This window comes from Halichoeres trimaculatus, unplaced genomic scaffold, assembly GCF_033239565.1.
Source record: "Halichoeres trimaculatus isolate MK-OKI-2021-1 unplaced genomic scaffold, fHalTri1.1 fHalTri1_scaffold_21, whole genome shotgun sequence".
Lineage (NCBI taxonomy): Eukaryota > Metazoa > Chordata > Actinopteri > Labriformes > Labridae > Halichoeres > Halichoeres trimaculatus.
In genome coordinates this window covers 2460090-2486966 of record NW_027437199.1, presented here as the reverse complement: position 1 = coordinate 2486966, position 26877 = coordinate 2460090, and the positions used below count along the sequence as shown (strand labels likewise).

Genomic DNA, 26877 nt, shown 5'->3' with positions numbered 1-26877 from the left:
TTTTATTATTTTTGTTTTTTGTTTTGGGCACTTTAACGTTGAATTCAGGGAAGACGGGTTTTAATTTTTCTTTCTGTTTATCAAGCTATCGCAATCACTTTGTACATTATCTTAACATTAATTTTCTCCCTTTTCAACATCTTCAGCTTCACTCATGATGAGGTCTTGTTTATTTTTTTTAACAAATGGAAGTACAGTGTGAAAGAAGTTTTTTTTAAAGCTCATTTTATTTTTTTGTCTCAACAAGCTTCCGTATGTATTTTTTCTCAGAATTAGCTTTAGACTGTGAAACATTTTGACTCTTGCATGTGTTCCTGTTTGTGAGCATTACTGTACACACTACTGGGCTGTTCAACATTAAAGCGTGAGTTATTCAGTGGTTCAGGCAGCATTTGGAAAATTAAGAATGAGTAAAATATTATTTTTTTAAGCTGTCTGATTTGCCTATGATATTAAGATCGTATAAAGTTTGAGAAAGTTGATCTCAGCATGTAATAGTTTTATGCCACAACATATATAATGTTGATTGTTTAAAGCTCCTGTCATGAATTTCTAATTTTACGAGATTTAATTGAATTTAATTAAGGCTGATGCAAACGAGACTACCAACAAAACAAAAATAATTACTTTTTAAACATTTTTATTTATTTTTTTAAAGACTGGAACCATTGGGAGGGGGTAGGTGTCACAAAGTGTCAAGCTCTAATATTGTTTTCTACAGCAAATATTTTAAGTTTTGGAGACATGTGTCTGTAAATATGCAATGTTTCCATTTCAAAACAACAAAAGGACAGAGAGTTATAGCTTCAGCCACAGGGGGCCCCAAAATCAACACAAACCAAAAATTCCTTACAGGAGCTTTAAGTTATATTATCAGTCAACCTCGATCAAAATCGTTTTTTTAAGGGCTTTTCATCCCTTGAAGTTAATAAATCTGCTTCAAATGATGTTATGTTTCCAGTTTTCGGTAATCAAAGATGATTTTTCTTGTGGATTTTAAAGTCGGTCTCGTTTAAACAACCTGTAGCTTAAATGTTATAATGCCAAAGATTGTTGAGTAGCTTGTTTGACATTTTTTGTCCTCTAAGAAAGAAACTGAATCAACAGTTTTTCTTTTAGAAGACTCAAAAACATAATCTAAAACGAATCGTCTACATCACTCAGAGAGAGAATTAATTTTGTGACAGTTTCTCAAACCGCAGCAGTGCCTTTTCTAAACTTCGACTTCCAGCTGGAGACGGAAAATCAAACATTCATTACGTCTTTTTGTTGTTGTTGCAGTTCTCGCTGTACGCAAACAGGTTAAATTTTGTTGTATCTGTGTTTTCTCTTGAAATCGTTACCAAATGTGGCCTTTCCTCGTGCAGGGTGGGCTGCAGATATTAAAGATGAAATTAAAACACAAGAAATTGTATGTTTGAGTTTTTGTATTTTAGTTTCATTCCAGTTTATAAAAGTTTATTTTCATAGAAAATATTATTTTTGTCCTCCTCCGAACTCCAAAACTAGCAAAAAAAAATGTGCTGCACTGTAGTTTTTTTTTTAATGTAGCCTGAAGTTATGACAGCAGGGATAGTTTAGCCTCTCCTCACGGCCAAACGACAGGTTTTATTTCCATCTGTGGCTGTTATTTATTGTGTGTTTAAAATTCAGAGAGCTTCAGTGCTCTGGCAGCTCAGCCGCTCCTCCTCTTGTCCTCTGTTTGACCCCAACTCAAGTTACCTCACACAACAAACGGGAACCCCCCCTTTACCCCTGATTCACAGTCAAACTCTAAACTGTGACATTTCAGTGAAGAGCTACAGGAAAGGGCCTGACAGAGCCGCCTTCAAAATAAAAGCACCAGATGTCATAACTTCTTCACTAAAGCATAATTTATCAAAATACTCTGAATCAGTGTTGGGCTTTTCATGTCAGACAATGACTATCAGAGATTCTGGACTCCAATATATTTCATACTGTTCACAGTCAGTCCAAAGAGTTATAAAGATGCTACTTTTTTAATTTTTTTTTTTTAAATTTATTTTTTACAGTTTTTCACCTACAAATGTGACATTTTTGAGTCATTTTGAATCTTACAAAGTGGTATTTTGATATTTTGAGTATCTTTATAAACTTGAATTTTTATTCTTTTTCTTAAGCGGGACTTTGAAAATGGGATTACATGTTTACTTTCATAAGTGCTGTTCTAAATTTATATGTTAATCTTATTTTGACCTTGGTCAGGCTGTTCCTTTTTATTAATGCACAAAACCTTGAGACAACAAACTTTTAAAGACACTTTACTGATGTGCAAGTCAACAAAACAATACGAGCGCAACAACACTTCTTGAACTACACCTACAAAATAAAAATAGCATATTTAAATCCATATTTAAATTTCTAATGTTGAATCATGAAAGCCTTTTTTGGTTAAAATTTTGGTTTTTAAGGTGAAGTAGATACTTAAAAACCCCTTATTCATCGATAAACATGAAAAAAAAATGCTGTTTTCCTTAAATTCAATTTTAAAAAAAAGTCTGAAAAAACACAAATACATTAACTGCATACTGTATTGGCGCCTCGAATCTTTTATTTTGAAAGGCGTCACCGGATACTCTGTTATTCACTACCGTGAGTTTCGCGCTCCGGCCCTCCGCCTACGCAGAAACTCATTCATCGCTTCTGAAGTTTGGCCGGAGCAGCTTTACCCAGCTGGGTGAGGAGACAAGGAAAATGTAAGTTTTAGTCTTTGAGATATTTTTTTCCTTTCAAGATAAAAAAAAATATCCGCTGACCGCTGTCTGCGTTTTTCTCCCCGGACGAACACCTGAAGTTTCCGTCCGCGTCGCCAAACCCGGTTTAAAAATCTGTTAATTGTTGTTTTTGAAGCTGAAGCGTCATAAATCAGAACAATTAAGTACATATTTTGAACTTTTTTAATTCTGACTTCTTTTCGGCTCTGTTCGGCTTCAGTTTCATGCATCAGAAACTTTCTAATATAAAGAATAAAACGCCAACACTAAGTTCAGGTGTGAAAATACAGGCATGCTACGCCTGTGTGAACTCACAGTTTATGGCAAGAAGAGGAAAAACAATTCAGTGTAAGCCTGACTTTAATAAAATGCTCCTTCCTGATCATTTTTGTTTTAGTTGTGGAAGAATGTGTTAAACATGTTTTGATACGTATAAACAGGAGAAGTCGAGAAAATCAAAATTGCAACTTTTTTGAATGAGGTTTGGTTTATGTAAAGAAAGCCATTTCTTAAAAGATTTAGCTGCTTTGGACTCTGCAGAAAATCACACTGACCTTTTGTTTCAGCTGTTAAAGTCACATCTATATCCAATTAGTTTAGTGTGCTTTGTGAGGCCACCAGTAAAACCAGTAGTATCCCAGCAGGGTTCCCAACAGGCTCCAGATGTGTCAGGAAGAATTACACAACATGCAAAAAGAGTCAGTGAAGTGGCTAAATGTGGGAAACAATGTGTTGTAAGCGGTTTAAAATGATAACACTGATGTCAAAGTTCACTCCAGCATGTGTGACACACACACTGATGTTGACTTATTAACTGAGACCGTGCAGAAGGAGGCAGCTGAGTCCTTTGCTTTAGCACCTGGACAGTGAACAAGATGACATGAAATTAAGTGAAATCATCTTAAAGGGGTTCCTGTTGTTCTTCTCTCTGTCAGGTTTGGTAGCAGGGCGTTGTTGGCGGCTCTGCTCGCCGTCGCCGTTGGAGTTTACCTGCTGCCTTCTCCAATAGACCCCAAACCCCACGAGTAGGAGCACAAACACACGACCTGATGTTTTTATTTTACTGTTTCTGTTCTTCTCAAGCTTTAGTTAAGATCAATATTTGTTCCCACAGACTGAAGGGGCCTCCTCCGGCCCTGGAGGGCCCGCTGGCTGTAAACACAAGACTGCAGAAGGGCCGCAGGCTGTTCACAGGAAAACTACACGGACCAGAATCCTTCACTGCAGATGAGGAGGGTGAGTGATGCTGGATTATAAGTTTGTTTTTGTCTCACATGTTTTGAGCCCGGCCAGATTGAGACGTCTTCAGAGGTTTCGAGGTTTGTTTGTGTGTTTTTTAGGTAACGTGTACACAGGAACAGTGGACGGGAAGCTGTGGAGGATCGGTCCAGACGACAGCCTCACCCTCATCACACACATGGGTCAGAATTTACCAGAATGTGGTGAGTTACTGCACTCGTCTGTTTCTGTTTTGATTTTCAGTGAAGATGATCTTTTCTCCTCCAAACCGTCCTGCACTCATCATAAAGTCAAGCTTGTTTATTGTTTTACATTTTTTTCTGCATTTTGCTTTTTTACTTTACAACTGTGGTCAACATTTTTAACACCAAATCATCCAAAATAAATTATTACTCCGTACAGAAAAAGACTTGGACCAAGGGTTTTTTCTTTCTTTTATTTTCATTTTAACTTTTATTTCTAAGAGCAAAGTCAATCTTCCATATTTGGACTTAAATTTGGATTTTAATCTGAGAAATTTGACACTAACTTCAAAATTCTGATTTTTGTTCCCCATAATTAGAAGCTTTTTACCTCAGAATTGTATTTTTAGTTTTTAAAATTCTGACAGATAAACTAAGATTTCAAACTTTAATCAAAGAATTCTGACGATAGGGACACTGACTAATCCAAGAATTAGAACCATTATCTAAATATTCTGATTTGCCAAAAAAAATTCTGATTATGATCTCAGAAATACAGACTATAATCAGAGAATTTTGACTCGTAACCTCAGAATTCAGAATTTAAACTAAGAATCTGGACTTGAATCTAAGAATTGCAAAGTTAATCTAATAAATATTCTCATTGAAATTCAAAAATTCTGTTAACAATCTCAGAATTCTGACTATAATCTGTGAATTCCAATATTAATCCTAGAACCCCTTCCAAAATCTAAAAATTCTGACTCTAATCTGAGAAATACAGACTATAATTTGAGAATTCTGACTATAATCTAAGGATTCTCACCATAAAATTCAGACTCTAATTTAAAAAATCCAACTGTAATCTAAAAAAAAGTCCAAAATCTCAGAGTTCTGACTCTAAAATGAGAATTAAGACTTGAGTCTTTAAATTTTGGCTTTAATCTCAGAAGTCTGACTTAAATTCAGAAATTTGTAATTTAATTTCAAAATTCAGATTGTAAACTAAGAATTAATCTAAAAATGTTGACTTTAATCCCAAATTTCTGACTAAATTCTCAGAATGTAGATTACATTTTAAAATTCTAACTTCAATCTCAGAATCCGGACTGTATTCCAGAAATTTAAACTTTAATCTCAGAGTTCCAACTTTGAAAAATTTTGACTAAAATCAAAAATTTTTTATATTAATCTCAAAATTCTGCCTCTAATCTCAGTGTTCAGGTTTTAATCCAAGAATTTTAACATTTGTCACAAAGAAATAAAATTATTTGTGAATAATCAGATTAAAGTCAGAATTCTGTTTTTTGTCCTCTTGTTTTTTATCGGCCTCCCTTCAAAAATGTCTCCTCTCCTGTTTTAAATGTTAAAGACTACAATCTTTGACCAGTTCAACAGTTTTTCCTGAATCCTGGTCCAGGACCTGGTTCAGCCTGAGCCTTGTGGGATTCAGACAGACTTAATGTTGTCGTGTCTCCAGGTAGCAGCACAGACTTTGAGCCGCTCTGTGGTCGACCTCACGGCGTCCGTCTGGACCGTCACGGTCAGCTGATCGTGGCTGACTCTTACTTTGGGCTCCACAGCGTGGACCCAGGAACAGGAGCGAAGACTCTGCTGCTGGCGAACTCTGAGGGTACAGAGAGCTACAGACAGTTCAGTTCATGGTGACGTGTGTTTCTGCTCTGCGTCTGTAACTCTGCTGGCTCTGATCCTCAGGCGCCGATGGCGTTCCCTTTGCCTTCCTCAACGGTCTGGAGATTTCCCCTCAGACCGGGATGATCTACTTCACAGACTCGTCCAGTCGCTGGGGACGCAGACACGTCAAACTGGAGGTGAGACGATGAAGAGGAGGCTTGGTTTGGTGCCAGTTAGCTTTAAAACGTCCTCTTGTTCCTGTTTGAGAATAAAAACCTCTCAGAGACGAAAAGTCGAGTGGCTGCTTCAGAAAACTGTTCAGCCTCTTCAAGATGACAGAGAAAAGCTGAGTCTGTTTCTGAAGCGTTGCTTGGAAACCACAGACTCGTTCAGCGAACAGAAATCTGAGAGTTTCATTCAGAGCAGGGGATTTTATTTCCAAACCTAAAAACAAACAAAAATAAACCGTAAAGTTTCTCTCTGCTCTGGTTTTTCGTCTCAGGTGATCGAGCTCAACAGCCTCGGTCGTCTCCTCTCCTTCGACCCTCAGACTCAGAGAGTGACCGTCCTTCTGGATTCTCTCTACATGCCGAACGGCATCGCTCTATCACCTGACGAGGACTTCCTGTTAGTGGCAGAGACCAGCATCGGACGCATACTGCGGTACACACACACACACACACTTACGCACACACTCTTGATGAAATAAACACGAGTGGGCAGGTGTGAAGTCGTCTCTCTGTTTACAGGTTTTGGCTGAAGGGTCCAAAAACCGGTACCAAAGAGATCCTCATGGACAATATGATCGGTTACCCAGACAACATCCGACTCAGCGACCACGGAACCTTCCTGGTTGGCATAACGACGACACGCTTCCGGAAGCTCGTGCCTCCTTTTCTCGATCTGATCGCTCCGTATCCCGCCGTCAAACGCTTCCTGGCCAAGGTGAGTTTTCAGATTAGTTCCTTTCCTAAACTTTCATTATTTACATATTTGGACACACAGATGCTGGAGGGCGTTGCCAAAAATTACGATATTTTTTCACATTGTTCAATGACGAAAATAATAACGATAATTTTTTTTTTTCTACCAAATTAAAAACTGATTTCTTGTTCCTGCTTGGAATTTGAAAAAACACCAGATGGTTAGTTTGTTCATTGTTAATCAGCGCCCCCTCTAGTGGTTGGATGGAGAAATTACATGTGCAAAGATTTTCAATATTTGTTATATTTACATCAAGAAAATAATTGAACAATATTAGTTTTATTGCCAAATGCTACACAAACCTTCATAAATTATATTATTTGCTACTTAATGAGTCAAATCAGCTGTTTTTTCAAAATAAAAGCTTCTTTGAAGCACAAAATAAGATGTTTTTAGTACTATCAATGTCAAGATAGTGTTCGTAAAATAAAATAACTAATTGGAGGTTGGATTGCGAGAAAAAATGATTTGTTTTTATAAGAAACAGTGTTTGGAAAATGTCCGGATGTAAATAAATGAAAATGTGAATGAAAGGGATTTTTTTAACACTTGCTTTATTGATTTACATATTAACAGCTCCAATCAAAAACATCCATGTAAACTATGTTTTTACTTTTTGATCAACAGAAATAACAAACAAAACAAAAAAAAAAATCTACCAACAAACAAACAATTATACCCCCCATCGCTCCCCAGGCACATATCCCCTTACAAAAATTAAGAAAACTGAGTGGACAATATAAATCATAAATAAATAAAGAGAAATTGCAGTATTTTTTTTAGTTCCTCAGTCCAGATTAGATCAAAAGGATATTTAAAGCTCCTGTGAGCAATTTTCTGTTTGTAATGATTTTGGCGCCCCCGTGTGGACAAAGTAATGAATATTGCTGCTTATCTTTTCTGGTGCACGGGTGAAATGTGATTTTTTACAAAACAATTTTTTTTTTTTACTTTTTTTTCAACACGAGAAGGGTTTTCTTTTGTGTGTCGATCGCTTGGTCTGACACCTACCCCCTCACATCGGCTTAAAGCTTTAAAAACCACAGAAACAGAAAATACAAACACTTTGCTAAATATCTTATTTCATTTTGTAGGTTGTAAAGAGGCAGAACTGTTGATATTAGTCTGTTTCATGATGGATCAAAAAAATCCTCACAGGAGCTTTAAATATTGATATTTTATCGCCTTTTTTGCCATTAGCTTGAAAACATCAATCTTGAATTTTAAAAACATATCAGGCCGTGCGGAGGAGCTCGTTTATCAGTGCTTATAACCAAATCCAACTTCCCATGATGCTCGTTGCTCAGTGCTGTGTGATTGGGAGTTATTCAGTGTGTCAGTGGGGGGTGAATAACAGGCTTTGTTCACCGACTAGATAGTGTGAAATCTGACGGGACAGGAGCCAGGATCCACCCACACACACACTCACTCACACACACTCTCACACTGATTCACCCTCACACATTCGACAAATGAAACACACACTGTTGAATACACAGCTCCACACACACACACACACACACACACTCTGGAAGAAACAGGCCTGAACTTCTGTTGAACTTTGGTGAATGTCAGTTAGGTCACACTGAGTGAAAAATTTTATTTAAAATGGCATGACGAGAAAACTGAGCTGAAATCTGTCAAAAGGAAGCACGAAAAAACATCATTTAAAGAAACAAAACGGTGTAAATGAAACATATTTAAACAGACACCAAAATTTCTCTGAGACACTATCACACAGATGAGTTCCAGAATGCCTCTAAGCTTTTTAAAGAGACAGTACCTGAATTTAACAAGGAGTGTTCCGGAATGCTTTTCAAAAGTGCCTCTGAGTTTCTCAAAGAGACAGTAGCTGAATTTTATTAAAGGAGTGTTCCGGAATGCCGTTCCAGAGTTCCTCTGAGTTTCTTAAAGAGACAGTAGCTGAATTTAGTGAAATATTAAGGAGTGTTTTGGAATGTTGAGCTCTAATGTGCCTCAAAGTTTCTTAAAGCAACAAAACAACATCTGGAAGATGAACCCCCTCTCTAACACAGCTGTTTTAACACACTAGCGGTATTATCTTTCACTAAATGTGTTGTGTCATTTCCAGGTGATTCCTCTGAGCTGGTACAACGTCCTCCTGCCGCGCTACGCTCTGGTCTTGGAGCTTGGATTGGATGGTCAGATCGTCAGTACTCTCCACGACCCTGAAGGCCGTCTGACGTGGGCCATCAGCGACGTCTTCCAGCACCGAGGGCGGACCTACCTGGGCAGCACGGACCTCCCTTTCCTGCCCATCCTGGAGGAGTGGGAGAGCTGATAACGGACCACAGCTGGAGGCAAAAACTGGTTGGAGTTTTAGTTTTATCTCTGGGACATGGGTCGGACACTGGGGACCTGAGACATTTTGGAAGTGCAGGGAAAATACGAAACCTATTGTGTTTGCGTGCACTGTTATTTTTCCCAACACCTTTGAGATTTTTCGTTTTATATCTCAACACTGTGGACTTTTACTGGTGAAAAACAAAAAGAAGAAGCGAGCAGAGTTTGACGAGACGAGCCTTCAACTAACCAAAAAATGCATTTAACTCACGATAGACTGCAGGAAATACGTTTGAACGATGCCCCATCTGTGGGCAGCCACCAGGGGGAGCCCTAAGTAATTTGTCCTCACTTTTGTAGACGTGCTACACTGTCCATCATTTCCTACAGCCAATGTTTTCATCAAACTGGAATAAAAACTGGAACTAAACTTAGAGACTGCCGTTGAACCGGATTAGTATTTAGTATTTTTGAACACTTTATTAACCCAACTCCTTCCATATTTTATTCAATGTTTGTAAAAACACTGGAGTCATTTATTTGCTCTGATTTAAAGCTCCTCTCGTAGGATGGATGTTTTAAATTAAATGATGAGAAACAGACTCTTTAATTCTTGTCACAATTGTTTTATTTGGACAAAAACACAAGCCTATAACACATCATCAAAAAACGTCTCCAAAAAATAAAACTACAGTCTCCAAAAAACCAAAACAAACAGTTCATACGGATTGGAAAGTGCATCAGTGAATTGAAACAAAGTGATCGGCGTCAAGAGGAAAATGAATCACAGAGTGTTTGTCGTGTCCCGTGGACTTTTCACAAGACGGGAAACTTCACTTCAGTCCGTTTGTGACTCTGGACAAACTGGCGTCAGAGGAAGAAAGAGCTGTGAGCCACTTATTCAAGACTACAGAAGCAGTAAAACAAAAAAAAAATCATTGATTCACTATAAACGGAAATTCACATTATCATTAAAAATGTTAAACAATTATTTGTGAGAGTTTCTGCAGATTAACCACGACTGAGGAACTTTCTGTGTGATTCACAGGAAGCTCCTTTAAAAGTCTGAGCTCAGCTTTGGTTAGATGTTTTTTTATCTGCAAAGATTACAAAATAAAAGCATGAAATGTTTCACTACAGATGAAATGAAAGAAGGCAGCGTTAGTCTGGAATATATTCGTCTGTGAAAAACTACAATCCCCAGGTTTCTGTGTTCTCACAGCGACAGGAGGACTCACGTTTTGTTTTTTCATCTGGACTTAATTTGACAAACGACAGAGGATAAGAGGCCAAGCAAAAACAAAAGAAAATTTGAGAAAAGGTGAAGATGTCTAAATATCTTAAGATTGTGGTCATAAAGTTACGAGATAAAGTCACAATGTAAAGTGAATAAAAATTGTTTGTTATAAAAATCAAAGTCGTGACGTTATGATATTGAAGTTTAAATGTTAACAGATTTAAATCTCAACATAATGAGACTAACGTTGTATTTTAGGCTTGGAGTCATTATGTTACAATATAAAAGTCGTCATTTTACATGAATAAAGTTATTTAACGAGCTCAAAGTGATTGTTTTACAAGATCAAAGTTGTAATGTAACAAAATAAAGTCATAGTTAGGGATTCACGGATAATCTGAATATCGGCCGATATTTAGCATTAATCAATCAGAAATTGAATTTGGCTTTTTTATAAACATATGCTCAAAGGCTTAAAACAAAGTTCGTATCATCCCAAATTTTGACGCCAATATTTTCACTTTTACTGCGAATGAATACCGGCCCCAAATATCGGTTATCGGCTTCGGGAGCTGATGTTTGATATTCCTGTTTCTGTCCGAGTTTATTTACATTTCTGAATTTTAAATTTTCCGTCTTTAGGCACTTGTTCTGGCGCTCTTTTCTCTGAAATCTGTGTTTTCTTTCCACGTGTATTCACATTCTTGAGGGCCTGTGTCCATCGACACCTTTAAAGCTCCTGTGAGGATTTTTTTCAGCCTGTTATAAAACAGACTTGAATGAACAATCTTTTTTTTTTCATGAGCTTAAAAATAAAACAAGGCCACCGACAAGACAAAAAATGTTTCTATGCTGTGAATTTTAGTTTGTGAAACTTAAGGTGGGAGGTAGGTGTCACACCAAGTTAAAGCTGCTTTCTGTTTTCACAACTTGATTATCAGTCAGTATGGGGAAAACAGTCTGTAAAGAATAACACTTGTGTAAGGACTGTTTTGTCCAGAGGGGGCGCCAAAGTTGACACAAACAGATAGTTACTCACAGGAGCTTTAATGTATGAAACAAATGGAGTTGAACGCAAAATTCTTTTGGCGTTTGCATTTTTTTTTTAATGCAATCTTGATTGAAATGTTTTGAATTCTAGAATTATTGTTGCTTTTTCAAAACTGACCAATCAGGATCAAGGGTTTGGGTTAGCCAGGCCGGTGTTTGAAGGTGCTACATCTGGGTAAAGAGCTGTGCTAGTTTGTTTTTTGTGTCTAACCCTACACCTGGAGTCATTTTCTAACAACATAAAAGTCGTCATTCTACGAAAATTTAGTTTTTTTATGAGTTCAAATTTATTGTGTTAGAAGGTAAAAGTCTTACTGAAACAAAACAATAAAATCATAATTAGGGATGGACTGATAATCTGATTATCGGCCGATATTTAGCACTTAAGGTACATCGACAGCAGCCAATAAAAAAAAAAATTTTAGGTTGTTGTTTTGGCTCTGATGGCTTTTTTATAAACATATGCTTAAAGGCTCAAAAAAAAGTTTGTATCATCCCAAATTTTGGCGCCTATATTTTCAATTCTGCTGCAAATGAATATCGGCCTCAAATATTGGGTATCGGCTTCCTTCACTACTGATAACCGGTATTGGTATCAGCACTGAAAAAAACCATCAGTCTATCTCTTGTCATAATGTTATGAAATTAAGTTAAAACTTCACAAGAATAAAGTTGAAATCTTACAACTTAAAATCAGAATGTTACAAAATCTGAGTTGTAATATTATGAGAAAACATTTAAATATTAGCAATTTTAATAGTAAATTTACAAAAATAACGTTGATATATCTTGGGCTGATAGTCGTGTTTTGAGATTCGTGAAAAAAGTCATAATATGACAAGAATAAAGTCGTAGTGTTATGAGATAAAAATCTTAGTGTTATCAGATTCTAGTCATAATTTTACGAAACGTTGACGTAATATGAAGAGAATTAAACTGTATATTAACAAGCTTTAGGTCATTATGGTACAATTATGACCAAAATCTCCAAACATTTAGCCTTTTTTCATTACATTTTACACTTTGATCTCAAAATCTTCATTGTTTTCACTGTGGCCTCCATCCTTCATCGTCGAACACAAACAAGATCCAAAGAAATTCCCTTACAGTCTGGAGGAGGAAATGTTCAAGAAAACTCAAATATAGATAATTTATCATCATAACTTGAAGTTTTGTGGATCAAATTAAACATTTAATTAACATCTTAAAGTCTTGAAATCAAATCTATCGAAGCTAAAACTGATCAGGGCGGATTATTCTGGAAAGATTTCTCTTCTCTCTGTAAAAACGAGTGCTTCCTCTTTCCCTTTAGGAAGTTCATGTCTGCAGCGCTCGGCTAACTGAACTGCTACAAACTTTACACTGTGGGTGAAATAATCGGATTATAATCCACAAATATTCCTCTGACAACTAAATATGAAATGTTCAACAACAGAACAGAAAACAAAGGAAGTGAAAGCTTTTAATTTGAAATGTCTAAATAAAAGTGCTCTAAAACTGATCACAGTAAAAAAGAAAAAACTCTGAAATGAGGAAAGTCGTTTGTTCTGAGCTCAGTGATTTAAAAAGTTGAGTTTAAGGCTTTCATCGATGCCACTAACAATCCTAGTGAATCATTTTTATCTACTTTACTAAAGTCGCTCTACACTGAAATATTTGTGATTCTGAGGAGATAAAGTGCTGCAGGCATGACGTGTTCGGGAGCTAACGTCAGAGTTAGCATCGCCCGGCGGGATTATTCGTATGAGTCACAACAAAAAATCAGCTCTTTGGCATTCAGACTTTATGGTTTTTGATGCTTTTTAACTTTTTTTTTTGAGGTTTCAGGACTCATTCCTGCAGCACTTCATGCACTTGTTGGAGATTTTGAACACTGTGTGCTAAGGAGCTGATGTTTGATATTCCCGTTTCTATCCGAGTTTATTTACATTTCTGAATTTTAATTTTCTGTCTGTAGGCACTCGTTTTTGATAAGTAAGAGTTTGTTTCTCTAAAAGGTTATCTTTCTCTGTTTTTTTCCCATATGTATTCACATCCTTGAGGGCGACCTTTATTGTGCTGACGGTCCAACTTAAAGCTCCTGTGAGGATTTTTTCAGCCTGTTATAAAACAGACTTTGATGAGCAATAATGTTTCTTTATGAGCTTAAAAATAAAACAAGACCACCGACAAGACAAAAAATGTTTCTATGTCGTGAATTCTGGTTTGTGAAACTTAAGGTGGGGGGTAGCTGTCACACCAAGTTAAAGCTTCTTTCAGTTTCCACAGCTTGAGTATCAGTCAGTATGAGAAATATAGTAAAGAATAATGACATTTGTGTTAGAACTGTTTTTTCCAGAGGGGGCGCCAAAGTTGACGCAAACAGAGAGTAACTCACAGGAGCTTTAATGTACGAAACAGATGCGGTTGAATGCAGAATGCTTTTGGCGTTGGCAGTTTTTTTTAATGGAATCCTACTTTAAACGTTTGAAATTCTAGAATTATTGTTGCTTTTTCGTAACCGGCCAATCACAATCAAGGGTTTGAGTTGGCCTGTGTCTGAAAGTGCTACATCCAAGTGAAGAGCTATGTTTGTTCATTTGTGTGTCTTTACACCAGGTGTGATTGGACAGCTGTGAAATTGTGCAAACACTTTGAAAAAAAAATTATATATGCCGTTAGCTACAGTCTCTTTAGCAAAAATGCAAAAAAAATGCTAAAAACTTGCAACAAACTTATCATTGTTTTCAAATTTCTACTGAAAAACACAAAATATAAATGAGTTGTTCGATAAATTGTGTGTAAAGTCAGTAAACGGTACCTTTTTGACCTATTAACAAGGATTAATTTATGGTTTAGAGGCTTTTTTTCAGGTTGTTGGTGTAAAACAATTCTTTGCTAAATTGAAAAATTAACCAGGAAAAACAAAATTGGACAAGTTGCAGTTACTAAACATTGAAAAAAATGTTTAAAAAATCTGCACACTGCAAAAAATTAAAATCTAATCAAGTATTTTTGTCTCATCTTAAGTAAAATTGTCTTATAATACTCTATATGAGCCACGTTTAACTCATAAGTCCCGAAAAATGTCCTGTTTCAGGTTGTTTAAAGAAAAAAATGAGGTCTGAATTGCTATAACAAGTAAAAAAAAAATCCCCCAAAATTTTGAAAAATTTGCTAAAAAATTTGTTTGATTTGATATATTTTTTATGAACCTAATACAGCAACTTAGACCTCATTTTTGTCTGGAAATAACTTGAAAAAAGACATTTTTCTGGACTGCTCAGGTGAATGTGGTTCATACTTAGTCTAAAAAGAAATTTTCTACTGAAAATGAAACAAAAATATTTGATAAGGTTTCAGTTTTTGCAGTGAAGCAGGTTGAGCTCTCCTAATTTATGAAAGTTGTGTTAAAGTTTTCACAAACTTTTTTTTACGCCACAGGAATGCAGCAAAACAAAATCCAGGCACCGATAAACGAACGTGAACTCGTCTTTGTAGACTCTTTGTTTGGATCAGTGATGTGAAAGCAGAAGTGAATCGTGTTAGTTTGAAATGGATATGACGACATTCAGCGCTCTTTAATCTCATAGAAAAACCAGGATGTGAAAAAAAATGGCGTCTCAATCCATCCTGAATAATTTGGCTTCCCTGCACATCAACGACAAAACTCACGAAACAGCAGCTCAAACTGGAAGCTTTACAGGCGGGTCCTGCTCGTCGCCACGGCATCGCACCTTTTCCTAGAATAAGACCCCACCTGATCCCTTCTCCATCCACGCACAGAGAAACTGGCTCAGGACGCCTGAAAACAAGGCAACAACAGCAGGAAAGGCTGAATACAAAGACCCTCACAGCCCCTCTTCCTCCGTCTCCTCTTCTCCTCATCTGTGTCTGCTCCTCCTCTTATTTCATCCTCTGCCGCAGTCTGCTGAGCCGCCAGCTGTGGCCCGTGAACATCTGCCGAGGGTCGAATCTGTAACTGAGGAAACACAGGAAGAGGAAATGATTGGATCATGTTTTTAATGCTCTCTATCTGAGCAGGAGTTCCCTCTGACGGATCACCGACCTCGGATCGTAGACGCCCGGCGTCCGACACGTCTGTCCGGAGCAGGATTGCAGCATCATCAGCCGGTGGTTCATCTTCTCCAGGACTTCCTGGTCGATGGTTTTCGCGATGTTTTTCAGCTGGAAGGGGTCTGCCGTCACGTTGTAGACTTCCACAAACACCTGCAGAGGGAAACACACAGTGGATCAGATGCTGCAATTCTTCTTTTCACCACCAGATGGAGCCAGAGGAAGGAAGCTCCATCTCTGAGGTCAAAACAATACATCTCTCACCTCGTTATCATCAAACTCGCAGTACTGCAGGTCAGCAGAGGGGGCGACGGTGCGCACACACGCGTAGGTGTTGTTGTAGGAGTCCTCACACACACAGTCTGGGAAACACTCCTGCAGAAACACACACCATGAGTGTTTTTAAGCAGCTCAAACCTTCACCTGCTTTATTTAAAGTTTCTCATCGTACCGACACTCCTGGTCCCAGCAGGGGGCAGGACGGGTCCGTCACGTTCTTCCCTTCTCCTTCGTACTCCACCAGGATGTCTGTTCTCCAGCTGCTGCTGTTCGTCTGACCCTCCTGGAGACAAAAACACACACATGATGATTCTTTGGTTTTTAAGAATTCTTGCCAATAATTTCTGTGCGAAGAAAATCAAACGTGGAGCGTAATCTTAGGTTGGAGTTTATGAAACAAACAAACAAAAGTTTTACTTATTGGAGTGGGGTATGACGATCTGCCAAAGCACAGAGATTACATTACACTTTGAATGTTTAAAGTAGTAACTGAAGTTTACATTTTCAGTTCATGTTTTTCAGTATGTTGATTTTATTTTTACCTTGTGAAAGTTAAACTTTTCACAGAGCTTTTAATGAAATTTTTATTGTATATATAAATACAATAAATATTAAAAATACACAAAATTTTATATAAAAATACAATAAATATTAAAAATATAATAAATATTAAAAATACAATTAATATTAAAAATACAATTAATTTTATATAAAAATACAATAATATTAAAAATACAATACATTTTAAAAATACAATAGTTTTTTTTTTAATAAAAATACAATAAATATCAAAAATAAAATACATTTTTTATAAAAATATATTGTACTTTTAATATTTATTGTATTTTAATAACTTGAGTGTTCTACCTAAAAAAATTGAAGTCAGTTGAAGTCACTGAGCTGATACGCTGCCTTGATAAGTAGCTGTTACGTAGCACATGTGCACCTCACTTTAATGTTGTGTTCAAGTTTATTTTCCTTTAGAATTAAAACAAAGACTCAAAACTAAGACCTTAATGTTATACACCCCAATATTTTTGTTTGATTTTAATTTTACTTGGCACAAGTTAGCTTAATTGTTTACCTAAATAAAAAAGGTGTCAAAAAACACCATCTTAAATGATTTTTAACCTTTTTTCCGTTTAAAACCTAGGTTTTAAAAAATGTTTTCAATACTGTTAAATGACATGCAAAATAGTCCGAATAATCTAAATAAAAAAAAAAGTGATAAAATCATGATCAAGATTTTGAAAAAAAAAAAAAAAAAAAAGTGATATAAATTTTTCCATATCGCCCACCCTTAGATAAACTCATCCCTTTTAAATCCTGAACCTCAAACAACAAATATTTAAACACCACAGCTGCAAATTTCCAACCTTATTTCTAAATTTAAAGCTACAGATGTGACGTTTGACCTCACCATGACCTGGAGGAAGGACATGCCATCCATCTGTGTTCTGTTCACGTCGTACCCGGCGATGTCCAGGATGGTTGGACCGAGATCAACGTTTGCGACCAGAAACTGTGGATAAAATAATCCAGATTAAATCGGTCTTTTTAAAGCTTCTTAAATTCCACTTTTGGAGATTTTTGTCTGTATTTAGAGGAAAACTGAGGAGCGTACCTCGTTTGTTTGGTTGGGTTTGATGTTGGGTCCCCTCACCATGAGAGGAACTCTGATGTCGAACTCGTAGAGCTGCCGTTTGTCCAGAGGAAGAGAAAACTGACCTGAAACAGACGAAGGTAAATTTCCTTTAACCTGAAACTGTGTGAAGCTTTGAGAAACTGAAAACAGGACTCCAGCCTCCATCAGGCCCCCGTACTTCACTTTTAAATCCCTCAAACAATGTCTGAACCGCTTCTTCCTTCTTAACCTTTAATTCTTCACAGTCTGTTCAAAACGCTCAGACACACTCAGCTCTTTATTTCACAGACGTGTGTGTGTGTGCGTGTGTGTGTGTAGTTTGTTACCTGTGTGGTAGCCGTTGTCGGAGGTAAAGAAGACGTACGTGTTGTCCAGTTCACCTCTGACGTCTAACCTCTTCACGATCTTCTCCACCAGGTCGTCCACCGACAGTAAAGTTCTCCACCTGCGATAATAACACAACAAACGTTCGGCAACACAACGTTAAACTTCTGAGAAACCGAGAACTGCAGAAACTCCAGGAGAACATCGACCAGTATGAGGCAGGATCAGGGCCAGAGAAAGCAACAAGAAAAAAGTTGAAATATTACGAGAAAAAGAGATTAAAGTCAAACTGTGTAACAAGAAACAAGTTGTAACATTGTGAATTGAAATTTGTACGGTATCAGGAAGAAAATCGTAGCATTACAAACAAAAAGTTGTGACTTTACGAGAGTGAAATGTCGTGTTCGGAGTTGTAACACTGTGAGATTAAACTATCTTCACAATAACAAAAAAGTGTAGAAGTAAAAAGTAAAAATCCAGTAAATGATTAATTAAACGAGAAGTTGTTTGTGTTAATACGTCGTCTATGTGATGTCTTAGTTTTTCCAATTTTTGATAAATTATCAAATATAAAAAAAATAATAATAATTAAATTTCAATTAATTGCAAAAATTAAAAAAAAATTGAAACTCCAAAAATTTGCAAAATTTTCCAAATGTGCAAAAATAAATAAATTTCACAAATTATCCAAAATTTTATCAATTTGCAAAAAATGAAAAATGTCATTTAAAAAATTTTCAACAATTTAAGAAAATTGTAAAAAAAAAAAAAAAAATAAAATAAAATAAAAAAATAAAGAATTTAAATAATTTTTGAAAATATGCAGAAATTCAAAAAATGTAATTTTTATCTTAATTTGAAAATATGTTAAAAAAAAAAAATTAAATTCTGAACGATTGCAGATCTCTCAAATAATTTCACTGCGAGATTAAACTTGTAATGTAACAGGAATGAAGTCGTTATATTACTTGAAAATACTCGTAATTTAACAAGAAGTGAGTCGCCATGTTACAGGAAGTCATTATGCAAAATCTTGTAAATTACAACTTTCTTCTTCGTAAACTGTTTAAGTGTTGGATTTGGAGAATATAACCTAAAGATACCCAAAAGAAAGTTGGATTGTTACGAGATTAAGTCTTAATGTTAAGACAATAACTCGAAATGTGACAAGAAACAAGGTTGATCATTTCCTAACACGTAAAATCTTGTTACTTTACCCATAATGAACAAACAGCCTCATGTTTGCTGCTGAGGGTCGTTTAATTTTTGGTAAAGTTTGAGACGAAGGATGTAAGGAAGTGGGAGTTGAGGAGACAAACTGGACCTCAGCAGGTTTTAATGTGGAAGAGTATCAGTGAAATCAAAGACAAAGCAGAACAGGAAGTTGAAAAGCAGCAGAGACTGACCGGTTCCTGAAGGCGTCATCCAGGAAGTGAATGGAGGAGTTGGTCATGGGGGTTTTGGCCTGTCGGATCAGCCAGTGTTTGTCCTGAGGAGGAAGGAGGAAAGGGAACATGAGAGGAACTTTTAACGCCATGAGTTAAATGTTTTTGAGAGTCGTCCTGTTTTTATATTTCACACTCAGAGGAGAGTCCGACCTTCCCGTGGACGTTGAAGTTCGGGTCTCTGGGAGCCTTCGTGTCGTTGAAGCGGTCCTGGTACTGCGGCGCCGCCGTCCAGGGGGAGTGTGGGGCCGGCGTGGACACCATCATGAAGAAGGGTTGGTAGTTTGATTTATACGTGAGGAAGTCCAGAGACATGTTGGCCTGAGAGACAGAGGAAGCACTTCGATCACTTTTCTTAACTTGATAAAAAAACATAAATGTGCCTTTAAAACTAACGGGCATGCTCAGTACAAACGGCGTCTCACCAGCACGTCGGTCAGGTAGTCTTTGCTGTAATTGGCTCCATGTTTCTGAGCTTTCCCGTCCACTGACAGAGTGTAGTTATAATATTTGGAGTTCTTCTCCTGCAAAACACAAACTTTCATCAGATTATCACTAAAGGCTGATTCAGAGAAGATACAACCCCTCTTTATTTATGGGTGTCTTGATCTGTTTTCAAAAGTAGACTTCTTCTGGTTGGAAAATAAACTTTAGTCTACGACATTTTCTCAATCTAGTCACAGCCTTTTTCACTCCTACACAGACTGTACTCTGAAAACTAGTGCAGCACAATCAGGGAAAATTATGCAACAGGGATTAACCTTTACTTTCATAATAACTGTTTTTCCACAACTACTTTATTTTCACAAAAAGACATAAAAGAGTATAAGGTTCTATACTATATTCTAAACTACAAAATAGAGAAGATAATTATCTAAACAAGAATTTTTTTGTGTATATAAAATTGTATATGTGATGTGTGACTTTCATATTTTCATTAAATTGGCCAATATTTTTTAAATAATTGCAATGTCATTAATTTGCAAACTGGATAAAACTTCAATAAGTTGCAAAAAAAATTAATTTTAAATTTTAAAAATTTGCTTAATTAAAAAAAAATTGAAATAGAGCAAAATTTTGAAAATTCAAAAAATTTGCCACAATTTTATTTAAAAAAATCATGAAATAAAACAAAATTCACAAAAAAAATAAAAAATTTGCAAAGTTTTCAAAAACTGTTGAAATAAAAAAAATAAAAAAAAATCCAATGAAAAGTAAATTAAATAGTTTAAAAAAATATGCAGGAATTAAAAAAAAAATTCTTCATTTTTTTAAAACATTTGCAATTTTTCTAAATTTGAAAAAAAAAAAAAAATTCAAAAAAATTTGCAAAGTTTTCAAAAACTGTTTAAATAAAAAAAATCAAAATTTTCCAAAGAAAAGTAAATTAAAAAGTTTAAAAAAATATGTAGTTTAAAAGAAATTTGATTTTTTCTAAATTTGAAAAAAAAAAGAAATTCAAAAAAATTGCAGAAATCTCAACAAAAATTTAAAGCCTTCTTGAAAGAGGAAATGCATATTTAGTCCAACAAAATGATGAGTTATGTTTTTGTTTTGCTCATATTCTCTTGTTTTACCATATTGTCTCACTTAGTGTTTTAATACTTGAATCTGATTGGTCAACAAATGTTACACCAAAACCTAATGGAATAGGATGCTTCTGATTGGTCGAAACTTCACCCTCACTGTTATTTGCCCAAATCAAACTCCTCTGACTAACGTGTGGTCCAAAGCCCTGAAGACTGACCTCTCATCTGTTTATCATGCACCACCCCCCTCCCTCAGCCTGAGTCTCTGTGTTACGATGAGCAGTCAGATCATGAGACCTGCTCTCATCTGTTTGCTCTGCAGCGTGAAGATAAACTGCTCTGCACCACAGACATGACCTCTGTAATAACTTCTGTAATGCCGTTAGAGGAGAACAGTAAATTCTGTGTAATCTGATTTCAGCCGTTTATTTAACCCGGCTCTTTCTGCAGAGAGAGAGAAGTCACATGACCAAATCAACTTAATGTGGAGAAATGGCTGATGTCAGGTCATCTGAAGGCTGCTCTGCAAACATTTAAATTCTTGAAAAGTCAGATTAAGCAGTGAATTTGGCAGCAGAGGAAGCTTCATTCTTCCAAACTGAGCGCTGACGACAGGGTTTCCAAAGTCTTACCAGTCCGACCCAGTAGCTCCAGCCTGGAGGCACATGCTCCACCCCACCGGCGTCTGAGTGACCGTACTGAAACACACAGACAGATTTACATTCTGACTTAGCTTTAAACTGAGTGGAGGAAACAAAAAACACTCTCACGTCTCTTCCCCTCACTCACCTGGTTGAGGTACTTCCCAGCGAAGAAGGTCTGGTATCCGTGGTTTTTCAGGATGGCGGGGAAGGTGTGCGCCTCCTCGCTCTTCTGCCAGGCTCTGCTGCTGCAGTTCCCCTCGATGGTGTTGTTGATGACGTGGTGGTTGTGCGGATATTTCCCCGTCAGGATGCTGGCGCGGCTCGGGCAGCACAGCGGGCTGGCGACAAACTGGAGGAGGAAGAAACAGAGAGGATGAAGATTTAATCAGCGAGTCTCCTGGATCTTCATCAGACGTCTCACACTGCAGAAACACAGCTGTGACGACGACTTCACTCACCGCGTTGGAGAAGGATATTCCTGCATCACCGATCAGCTTCTTCGTCTTCTTGAGCGGACCCTGAAAGAAACAGAAGAGTCTGATAATAATAAACAGAAATTACTGATAAAAAGGTTAAAACACCGAGCAACAAGCGATAAACAGGGTCAAAGTAAGTCCGAGGAGTCTTTGAAGCAGACTTTAAGGGGGACACAGACTCAAACCGCTTTGTTGACCCAGACAGATTATCTCAGAGTAAAAGCTCTTTCACAACAACGCCAATTTTCATGAACTTATGGTTCATTAAGTGCCTGAAAAGTGGAAAGAGTCGGCCTATTCAAAAACAACAAAGACTCTTTATTTTTACAACTAAAAAGAAATGTAATTAGATTTTTTTTCCAACCTAAGAGCAAAAGTCAAACCTTTGGAAAATGTTTGGAGTAAATAACAGAGAAAGCCTGTATGAAATATCTGATTTAGGGATGAAACAAGTCCTCAAAGAACTTGGGTAAATAGATTTTTAAGAAAGCATCAAGGTACATCTTTCAAATAAAGGCTTTGTTTGGAAAAAAAAATGCTAATCGTTCTAGCGTATCCTCATTTTAGGCCATGAAGATCTCGTTGAAACGCTCTGTTTCCAGAATGACCTCCAGTAACCTCGCAACGTCACAGCCCTTTGTGCTCTGATTGGTCAGTTCTATCAGAGGGGCGGAGGGGGTAGAGCCAGGGGGCGGTTTTTGCAGCATGGCAGTATTTACAAAATCGCCACATTGGATGGAGCAGACCAAGCGAGTTTGCTGTTTGCCAAAACTTCACCGTAAGGCATTGATAGCACTAATAAAATGTCAGAGTGTAGGATACGTCCTTTTGTATTGGACCCCGAGTCAGACCCGGACGGTTCTGCAGCTCAGGAGGAAGAAAATCCACCTGGACACAGATCATCTCAGGACGCTTCAGTGTGGTGAGTCAAACCGGTACTGTAACATGTATAGTTTATACGTGGAAATATAGGCAGACTTCACCAATAAACTATTTCTATAACAGGGCTCCATCCTGCTCCTTCACTTTTCTCTGTCTGTTTTATCCATCATGCTGAAAGTGTCGTCTAAAGATCGCCTCTACCGTCAGTTCCTCACTATGTTATTACCGCAGCATTATTGTGGTCCAGGTCCACAGTGCATGTCAGAACAAGCATGCAAATATCACAGTCTCACAAGTATTACCACGTCTGCTAAAACTACAGTGTTTTAACTGCTAATTCACCATGTAAAGCCGAGCTGCTCAGCAGAGCAGAGTCCCTGCATCCAGCACTCAGTCAGTCGGCTCTTGGTGGGTGTATTCCTTGGTGGCGGTTGTGTGACTAACTGACATCACAGAGGAGGAGCTGCTTTATCAGATTACTCCAATAAAAAGAAAGGATCCTCGTGTCGTCACGAAGGTCGAAATCTACCAGCTAACTGGCAACGACCTATTTTCAGAGGCATCAAATCTCGTTCTAGGATATCAGAAAAAATACAATATCTCATTTTTTGAAAATTCAGGGGGTGAAAGGTCTTGTTTTTAAAATTATAATATTATATGTAAGTATTAAATCAGGGATCAGCATGATATGTCCCCTTTACAATATGACGACAAAGAAATTACACTGTTGTAACATGTGAAGCAAAAATAAGTTTAATAGTAAAAAACTTCTCTTATTCGATTCCTAATTAATTCGTTAGAATACTCGAGTACTTGTAAAAGAATATATATTTTCTTTTTTTTTACTGTTGAGTGTTTAAATTGCTGATGTTCTCTTTTCTTGCTGTTTTGAACTTTTAAACTTTAAAAATTTATCTTTTTACCTATGAAGTGTTTTTGAGCTTTTAAAGTTGTAAATGTGCTATATAAATAAAGTTGACATTGACATATAAAGTTTTCTTAATGAAGGAAGAAAAAGGAGGAAAAAGGAAGTTGCATTTTAACAGCAGTAAATGCAACAACACATTAAATTAATGAAAAAAGAGATGCTGAGCATGCAACATTTCTTATTCGATTACTCGATTAATCTGTAGAATAATCGGTAGAATACTAAAGGACTGAAGTATTTGGTTGCTGAAGCCCTACCGGTAAAAAAATAAGATATATAAGCTTTAATAATATGACAACAAAGAAATTACACTTTTGTAACATGTGAAGTAAAAATACATTTAATAATAAAAAAAAGCTGGGCATGCAACATCTCTTATCCGATTCCTCGTTTGTTTGTTAGAATATTCGAGTACTAAAATATTCGGTTAATGGTGCAGTACTTGTAAACGATTTTTTTTAAATGTTGAGTGTTTCTATCGCTGATGTTCTCTTTTATCGCTGTGTTGAACTTTTAAACTTTTTAAACGTTTGAAACTTTTAAACTAGAAAGTTTTTTCAACTTTTTACCTATGAAGTGTGCTATATAAATAAAGTTGACATTGACATATACAGATTTCTTAATGTGAAAAAAAGGAAGTTGCATTGTTACAGCTGTAAATGCAACAACACATGAAAAGAAGCAAACAAGAGATGCTGAGCCTGCAACATTTCTTATTCGATTACTCGATTAATTTGTAGAATAATCGGTAGAATACTAAAGGACTGAAAAACTCTGTTGCTGGAGCCCTACAAGTTAAAAAATAAGACAAAATAAGCTTAAATTATATAACAACAAAGACATTACACTGTTATAAAATGTAAAGAAAAATACATTTAATAATTTAAAAAAAAACTGGGTTTGCAACATCTCTTATCCGATTCCTCGTTTATTTGTTAAAATACTCGATTACGAAATTATTCGGTTAGTGATGCAGTACTTGTAAAAGAATATATGTGTATATTTTTTGTACTGTTGAGTGTTTATATTGCTGATGTTGTCTATTATTGCTGTTTTGAACTTTAAAACTTTTTAAACCTTTTACCTGTCAAGTGCTTCTAACTTTTAATGACGTAAATGCGCTATATAAATAAAGTTGACATTGACATATACAGATTTCTTAATGTGACAAAAAGGAAGTTGCATTGTTACAGCTGTAAATGCAACAACACATGAAATAAAACAAACAAGAGATGCTGAGCATGCAACATTTCTTATTCGATTACTCGATTGATCTTCTGATTAATCGATTGAATACCCAGCTGAACAAATATTTGTTTTTTGAAGCCCAGCTATTAATATATGATGAGATACACTTTTCTTCATAATGAGAACCAAGAAATTACAGTGTTACAGCTGTAAAAATAAAAACACTTTTAATTAAAGAAAAAACTGAACAAACAAAATTTCTTATTCGATTACTCGATTAATCAACGGAATACTAAATTGCTGATATATTAGGTGAAAATATGACAAGTTAATAACACTTTATCAGCCCTACAACAATAGGTATGATGTAAAACTTATTGGAAAGCCTGTAAGTTAGTCTGTGGCTGTTTCAAACTCAGACTGTGCACACTTTGAAGGAGCATAATGCTCTTAAATCTCTAGATTTCTGATCGGAATTTGGATTTATTCCTGCTGCAGGAGGGAGGGTGTTTGCTCTGTAAACTGTGGGAGCAGATCTGACCCAGGGATAAGGCTGCTGACTGAGAGAGATGCCTGCATGATGAATCCAAGCAGGAGGAATGTCAGCAGTCAGCTCGACCAGGATGGACCAAATGTCGACTTTAAATCGATTAATCACATGTTTTCTTCATGAGGTGGCTGTAACAGAGCTGTTATCACACAGTCACGACTCTGTAATGATGCTGTAACACACAAAGAAGAACAATAAGATGATTAAACACATTTTAATCACTCACCAAGCCCCCTATAGCGATATCTAAGTCGTCAGTGAGGATCAGAACAATGTTGGGTCTCCGGTATGATGCTGCAAACACGCCGCCGCTCAGGTGGCTCCACACAGTGACGCAGATCAGGACACAGGAGACTAAACCGAGCGGACACCAGCGATCCGAGCCCATCTTCATAATCTAATCTAATCCTGAAGAAGCTCCGAGCCTCTTCCCTCTCCTCTGAGTCTGATGAGAGCGTGAAATTAATCAGTGAGTCCTCCCCGTGAAAAAAACACGAACAGACTCGGCCCTGTTTCCTTGTTTCCTGGTCATGTGCCGCGGAAGCCCGAGTCAGCTGATCGGGAGGCGTGACGCCCCCTGCATGACTAAACACTAAACATAACTGTTATTTTAAGATTAAAATATGCTTTCAGTTATTTTTTTCCCACGTTTTTTTTTTTTTTTTTTTTTTTTTTACTTTTTTTTGTCAAAGTATTATAAAACTGTATTTTTAAAAAAAGAAAAGCTTTACAACTCCATAAACAGAAATAGTGTCGTTATAACATTTAATTTAGTTGTTTTGAATTCTAATCAGTTCAAGAGATTTAAGAGAAGACAAAAAAATGATGATAATAATAATAATAGTAATAATAAATAAATACATAAATAAATAAAATAAATAAATAAATAAATAAATAAATAAATAAATAAATAAATTTTGAAAACGTAAAAATGAATTTAATGGTATATAGCTGCACAACTAAATTAAACGTAAAAAAAAATAAATTAGAAAAATAAATATTACCCCTTTTCATTAATAAATTAATGAATATTATCAATAAATGATTAACACACAAATTAAAAAAACAAACAAAGAAACGAAAAAATAAAAAAAAACATTAAGTAATGCATGCAATTCTGTTGTTTTAAATCCTAATCAGGAAACATATTAAGTCTATTTGAACAATCATAAAAATGAAACCAAATCAAAAACAAATTAAAAATTTTAAGGATTTTTTTTTTTTTAAAGGATAAAATGAAGATTGAAAAAAATGTGTTATGACTGAAAAGTTCAAATCAATTAATGGTTTTCAGAGTTGCATACCCAATTATAAGCATACAGAACAGAACTTTATTAGTCATTGCAACAAGCACAACGAAATTGCTAAAGCCCTTTAGTCAGTGCAAAACAGCATGAGGTGCAACTTAAAACAAACAAACAAAAAATAATAATAATAAAAATTAATAAAAAATATTTTATTAATTTTAATTTAATTTAATTTTAAATTAATTGATTTTTTCAAATTTTATTTTACTGATAAAGCATATGTTTGACTAATAAAATGAATCTATCCTTTAGACACAT

The 26877-nt window shown here is 36.1% G+C and overlaps 2 protein-coding genes across 3 annotated transcripts; one reads left to right on the top strand and one right to left on the bottom strand.

Moving 5' to 3' along the window:
* The first annotated feature begins 2619 nt into the window (after window positions 1-2619).
* LOC141810455 (adipocyte plasma membrane-associated protein) lies at window positions 2620-9713 on the top strand. Its single transcript, XM_074698031.1, has 9 exons — window positions 2620-2717; window positions 3671-3760; window positions 3850-3971; window positions 4076-4177; window positions 5637-5789; window positions 5873-5988; window positions 6294-6454; window positions 6541-6736; window positions 8868-9713. Coding segments are annotated over exons 1-9 (1152 nt in total). The 5' UTR covers window positions 2620-2715; the 3' UTR covers window positions 9078-9713.
* gnsa (glucosamine (N-acetyl)-6-sulfatase a) lies at window positions 9685-25841 on the bottom strand. Of its 2 annotated transcripts, none has more exons than XM_074698028.1 (14): window positions 25539-25841; window positions 21747-21806; window positions 21434-21637; window positions 21277-21342; window positions 19541-19639; window positions 19269-19436; window positions 19077-19159; window positions 17673-17791; window positions 17326-17429; window positions 17122-17223; window positions 15874-15984; window positions 15687-15797; window positions 15415-15575; window positions 9685-15327 (listed from the first exon to the last, which is right to left on the bottom strand). In XM_074698028.1, the coding sequence occupies exons 1-14, from the start codon at window positions 25704-25706 to the stop codon at window positions 15252-15254; spliced, it is 1632 nt and encodes a 543-aa protein (XP_074554129.1). In that variant the 5' UTR covers window positions 25707-25841; the 3' UTR covers window positions 9685-15251. The 2 variants fall into 2 exon arrangements, with proteins under 2 accessions (XP_074554129.1, XP_074554131.1); XM_074698030.1 differs by having other exon boundaries at window positions 9685-15321.
* Between the last annotated feature and the right edge of the window lie 1036 nt (window positions 25842-26877).

Bases quoted from the DNA above. Each gene is read 5' to 3' on its own strand.
- LOC141810455 (XM_074698031.1), top strand. The intron at 3,761-3,849 runs GTAGGAGCACAA...TTGTTCCCACAG, and splicing joins ATAGACCCCAAACCCCACGA to ACTGAAGGGGCCTCCTCCGG. The intron at 5,989-6,293 runs GTGAGACGATGA...TTTTCGTCTCAG, and splicing joins GCAGACACGTCAAACTGGAG to GTGATCGAGCTCAACAGCCT.
- gnsa (XM_074698028.1), bottom strand. From the start codon at position 25,706: ATGAAGATGGGCTCGGATCGCTGGTGTCCGCTCGGTTTAGTCTCCTGT. The intron at 19,640-21,276 runs GTAAGACTTTGG...TGTGTTTTGCAG, and splicing joins GGAGCTACTGGGTCGGACTG to GAGAAGAACTCCAAATATTA. The intron at 17,224-17,325 runs GTACGCTCCTCA...TTTTATCCACAG, and splicing joins AACCCAACCAAACAAACGAG to TTTCTGGTCGCAAACGTTGA.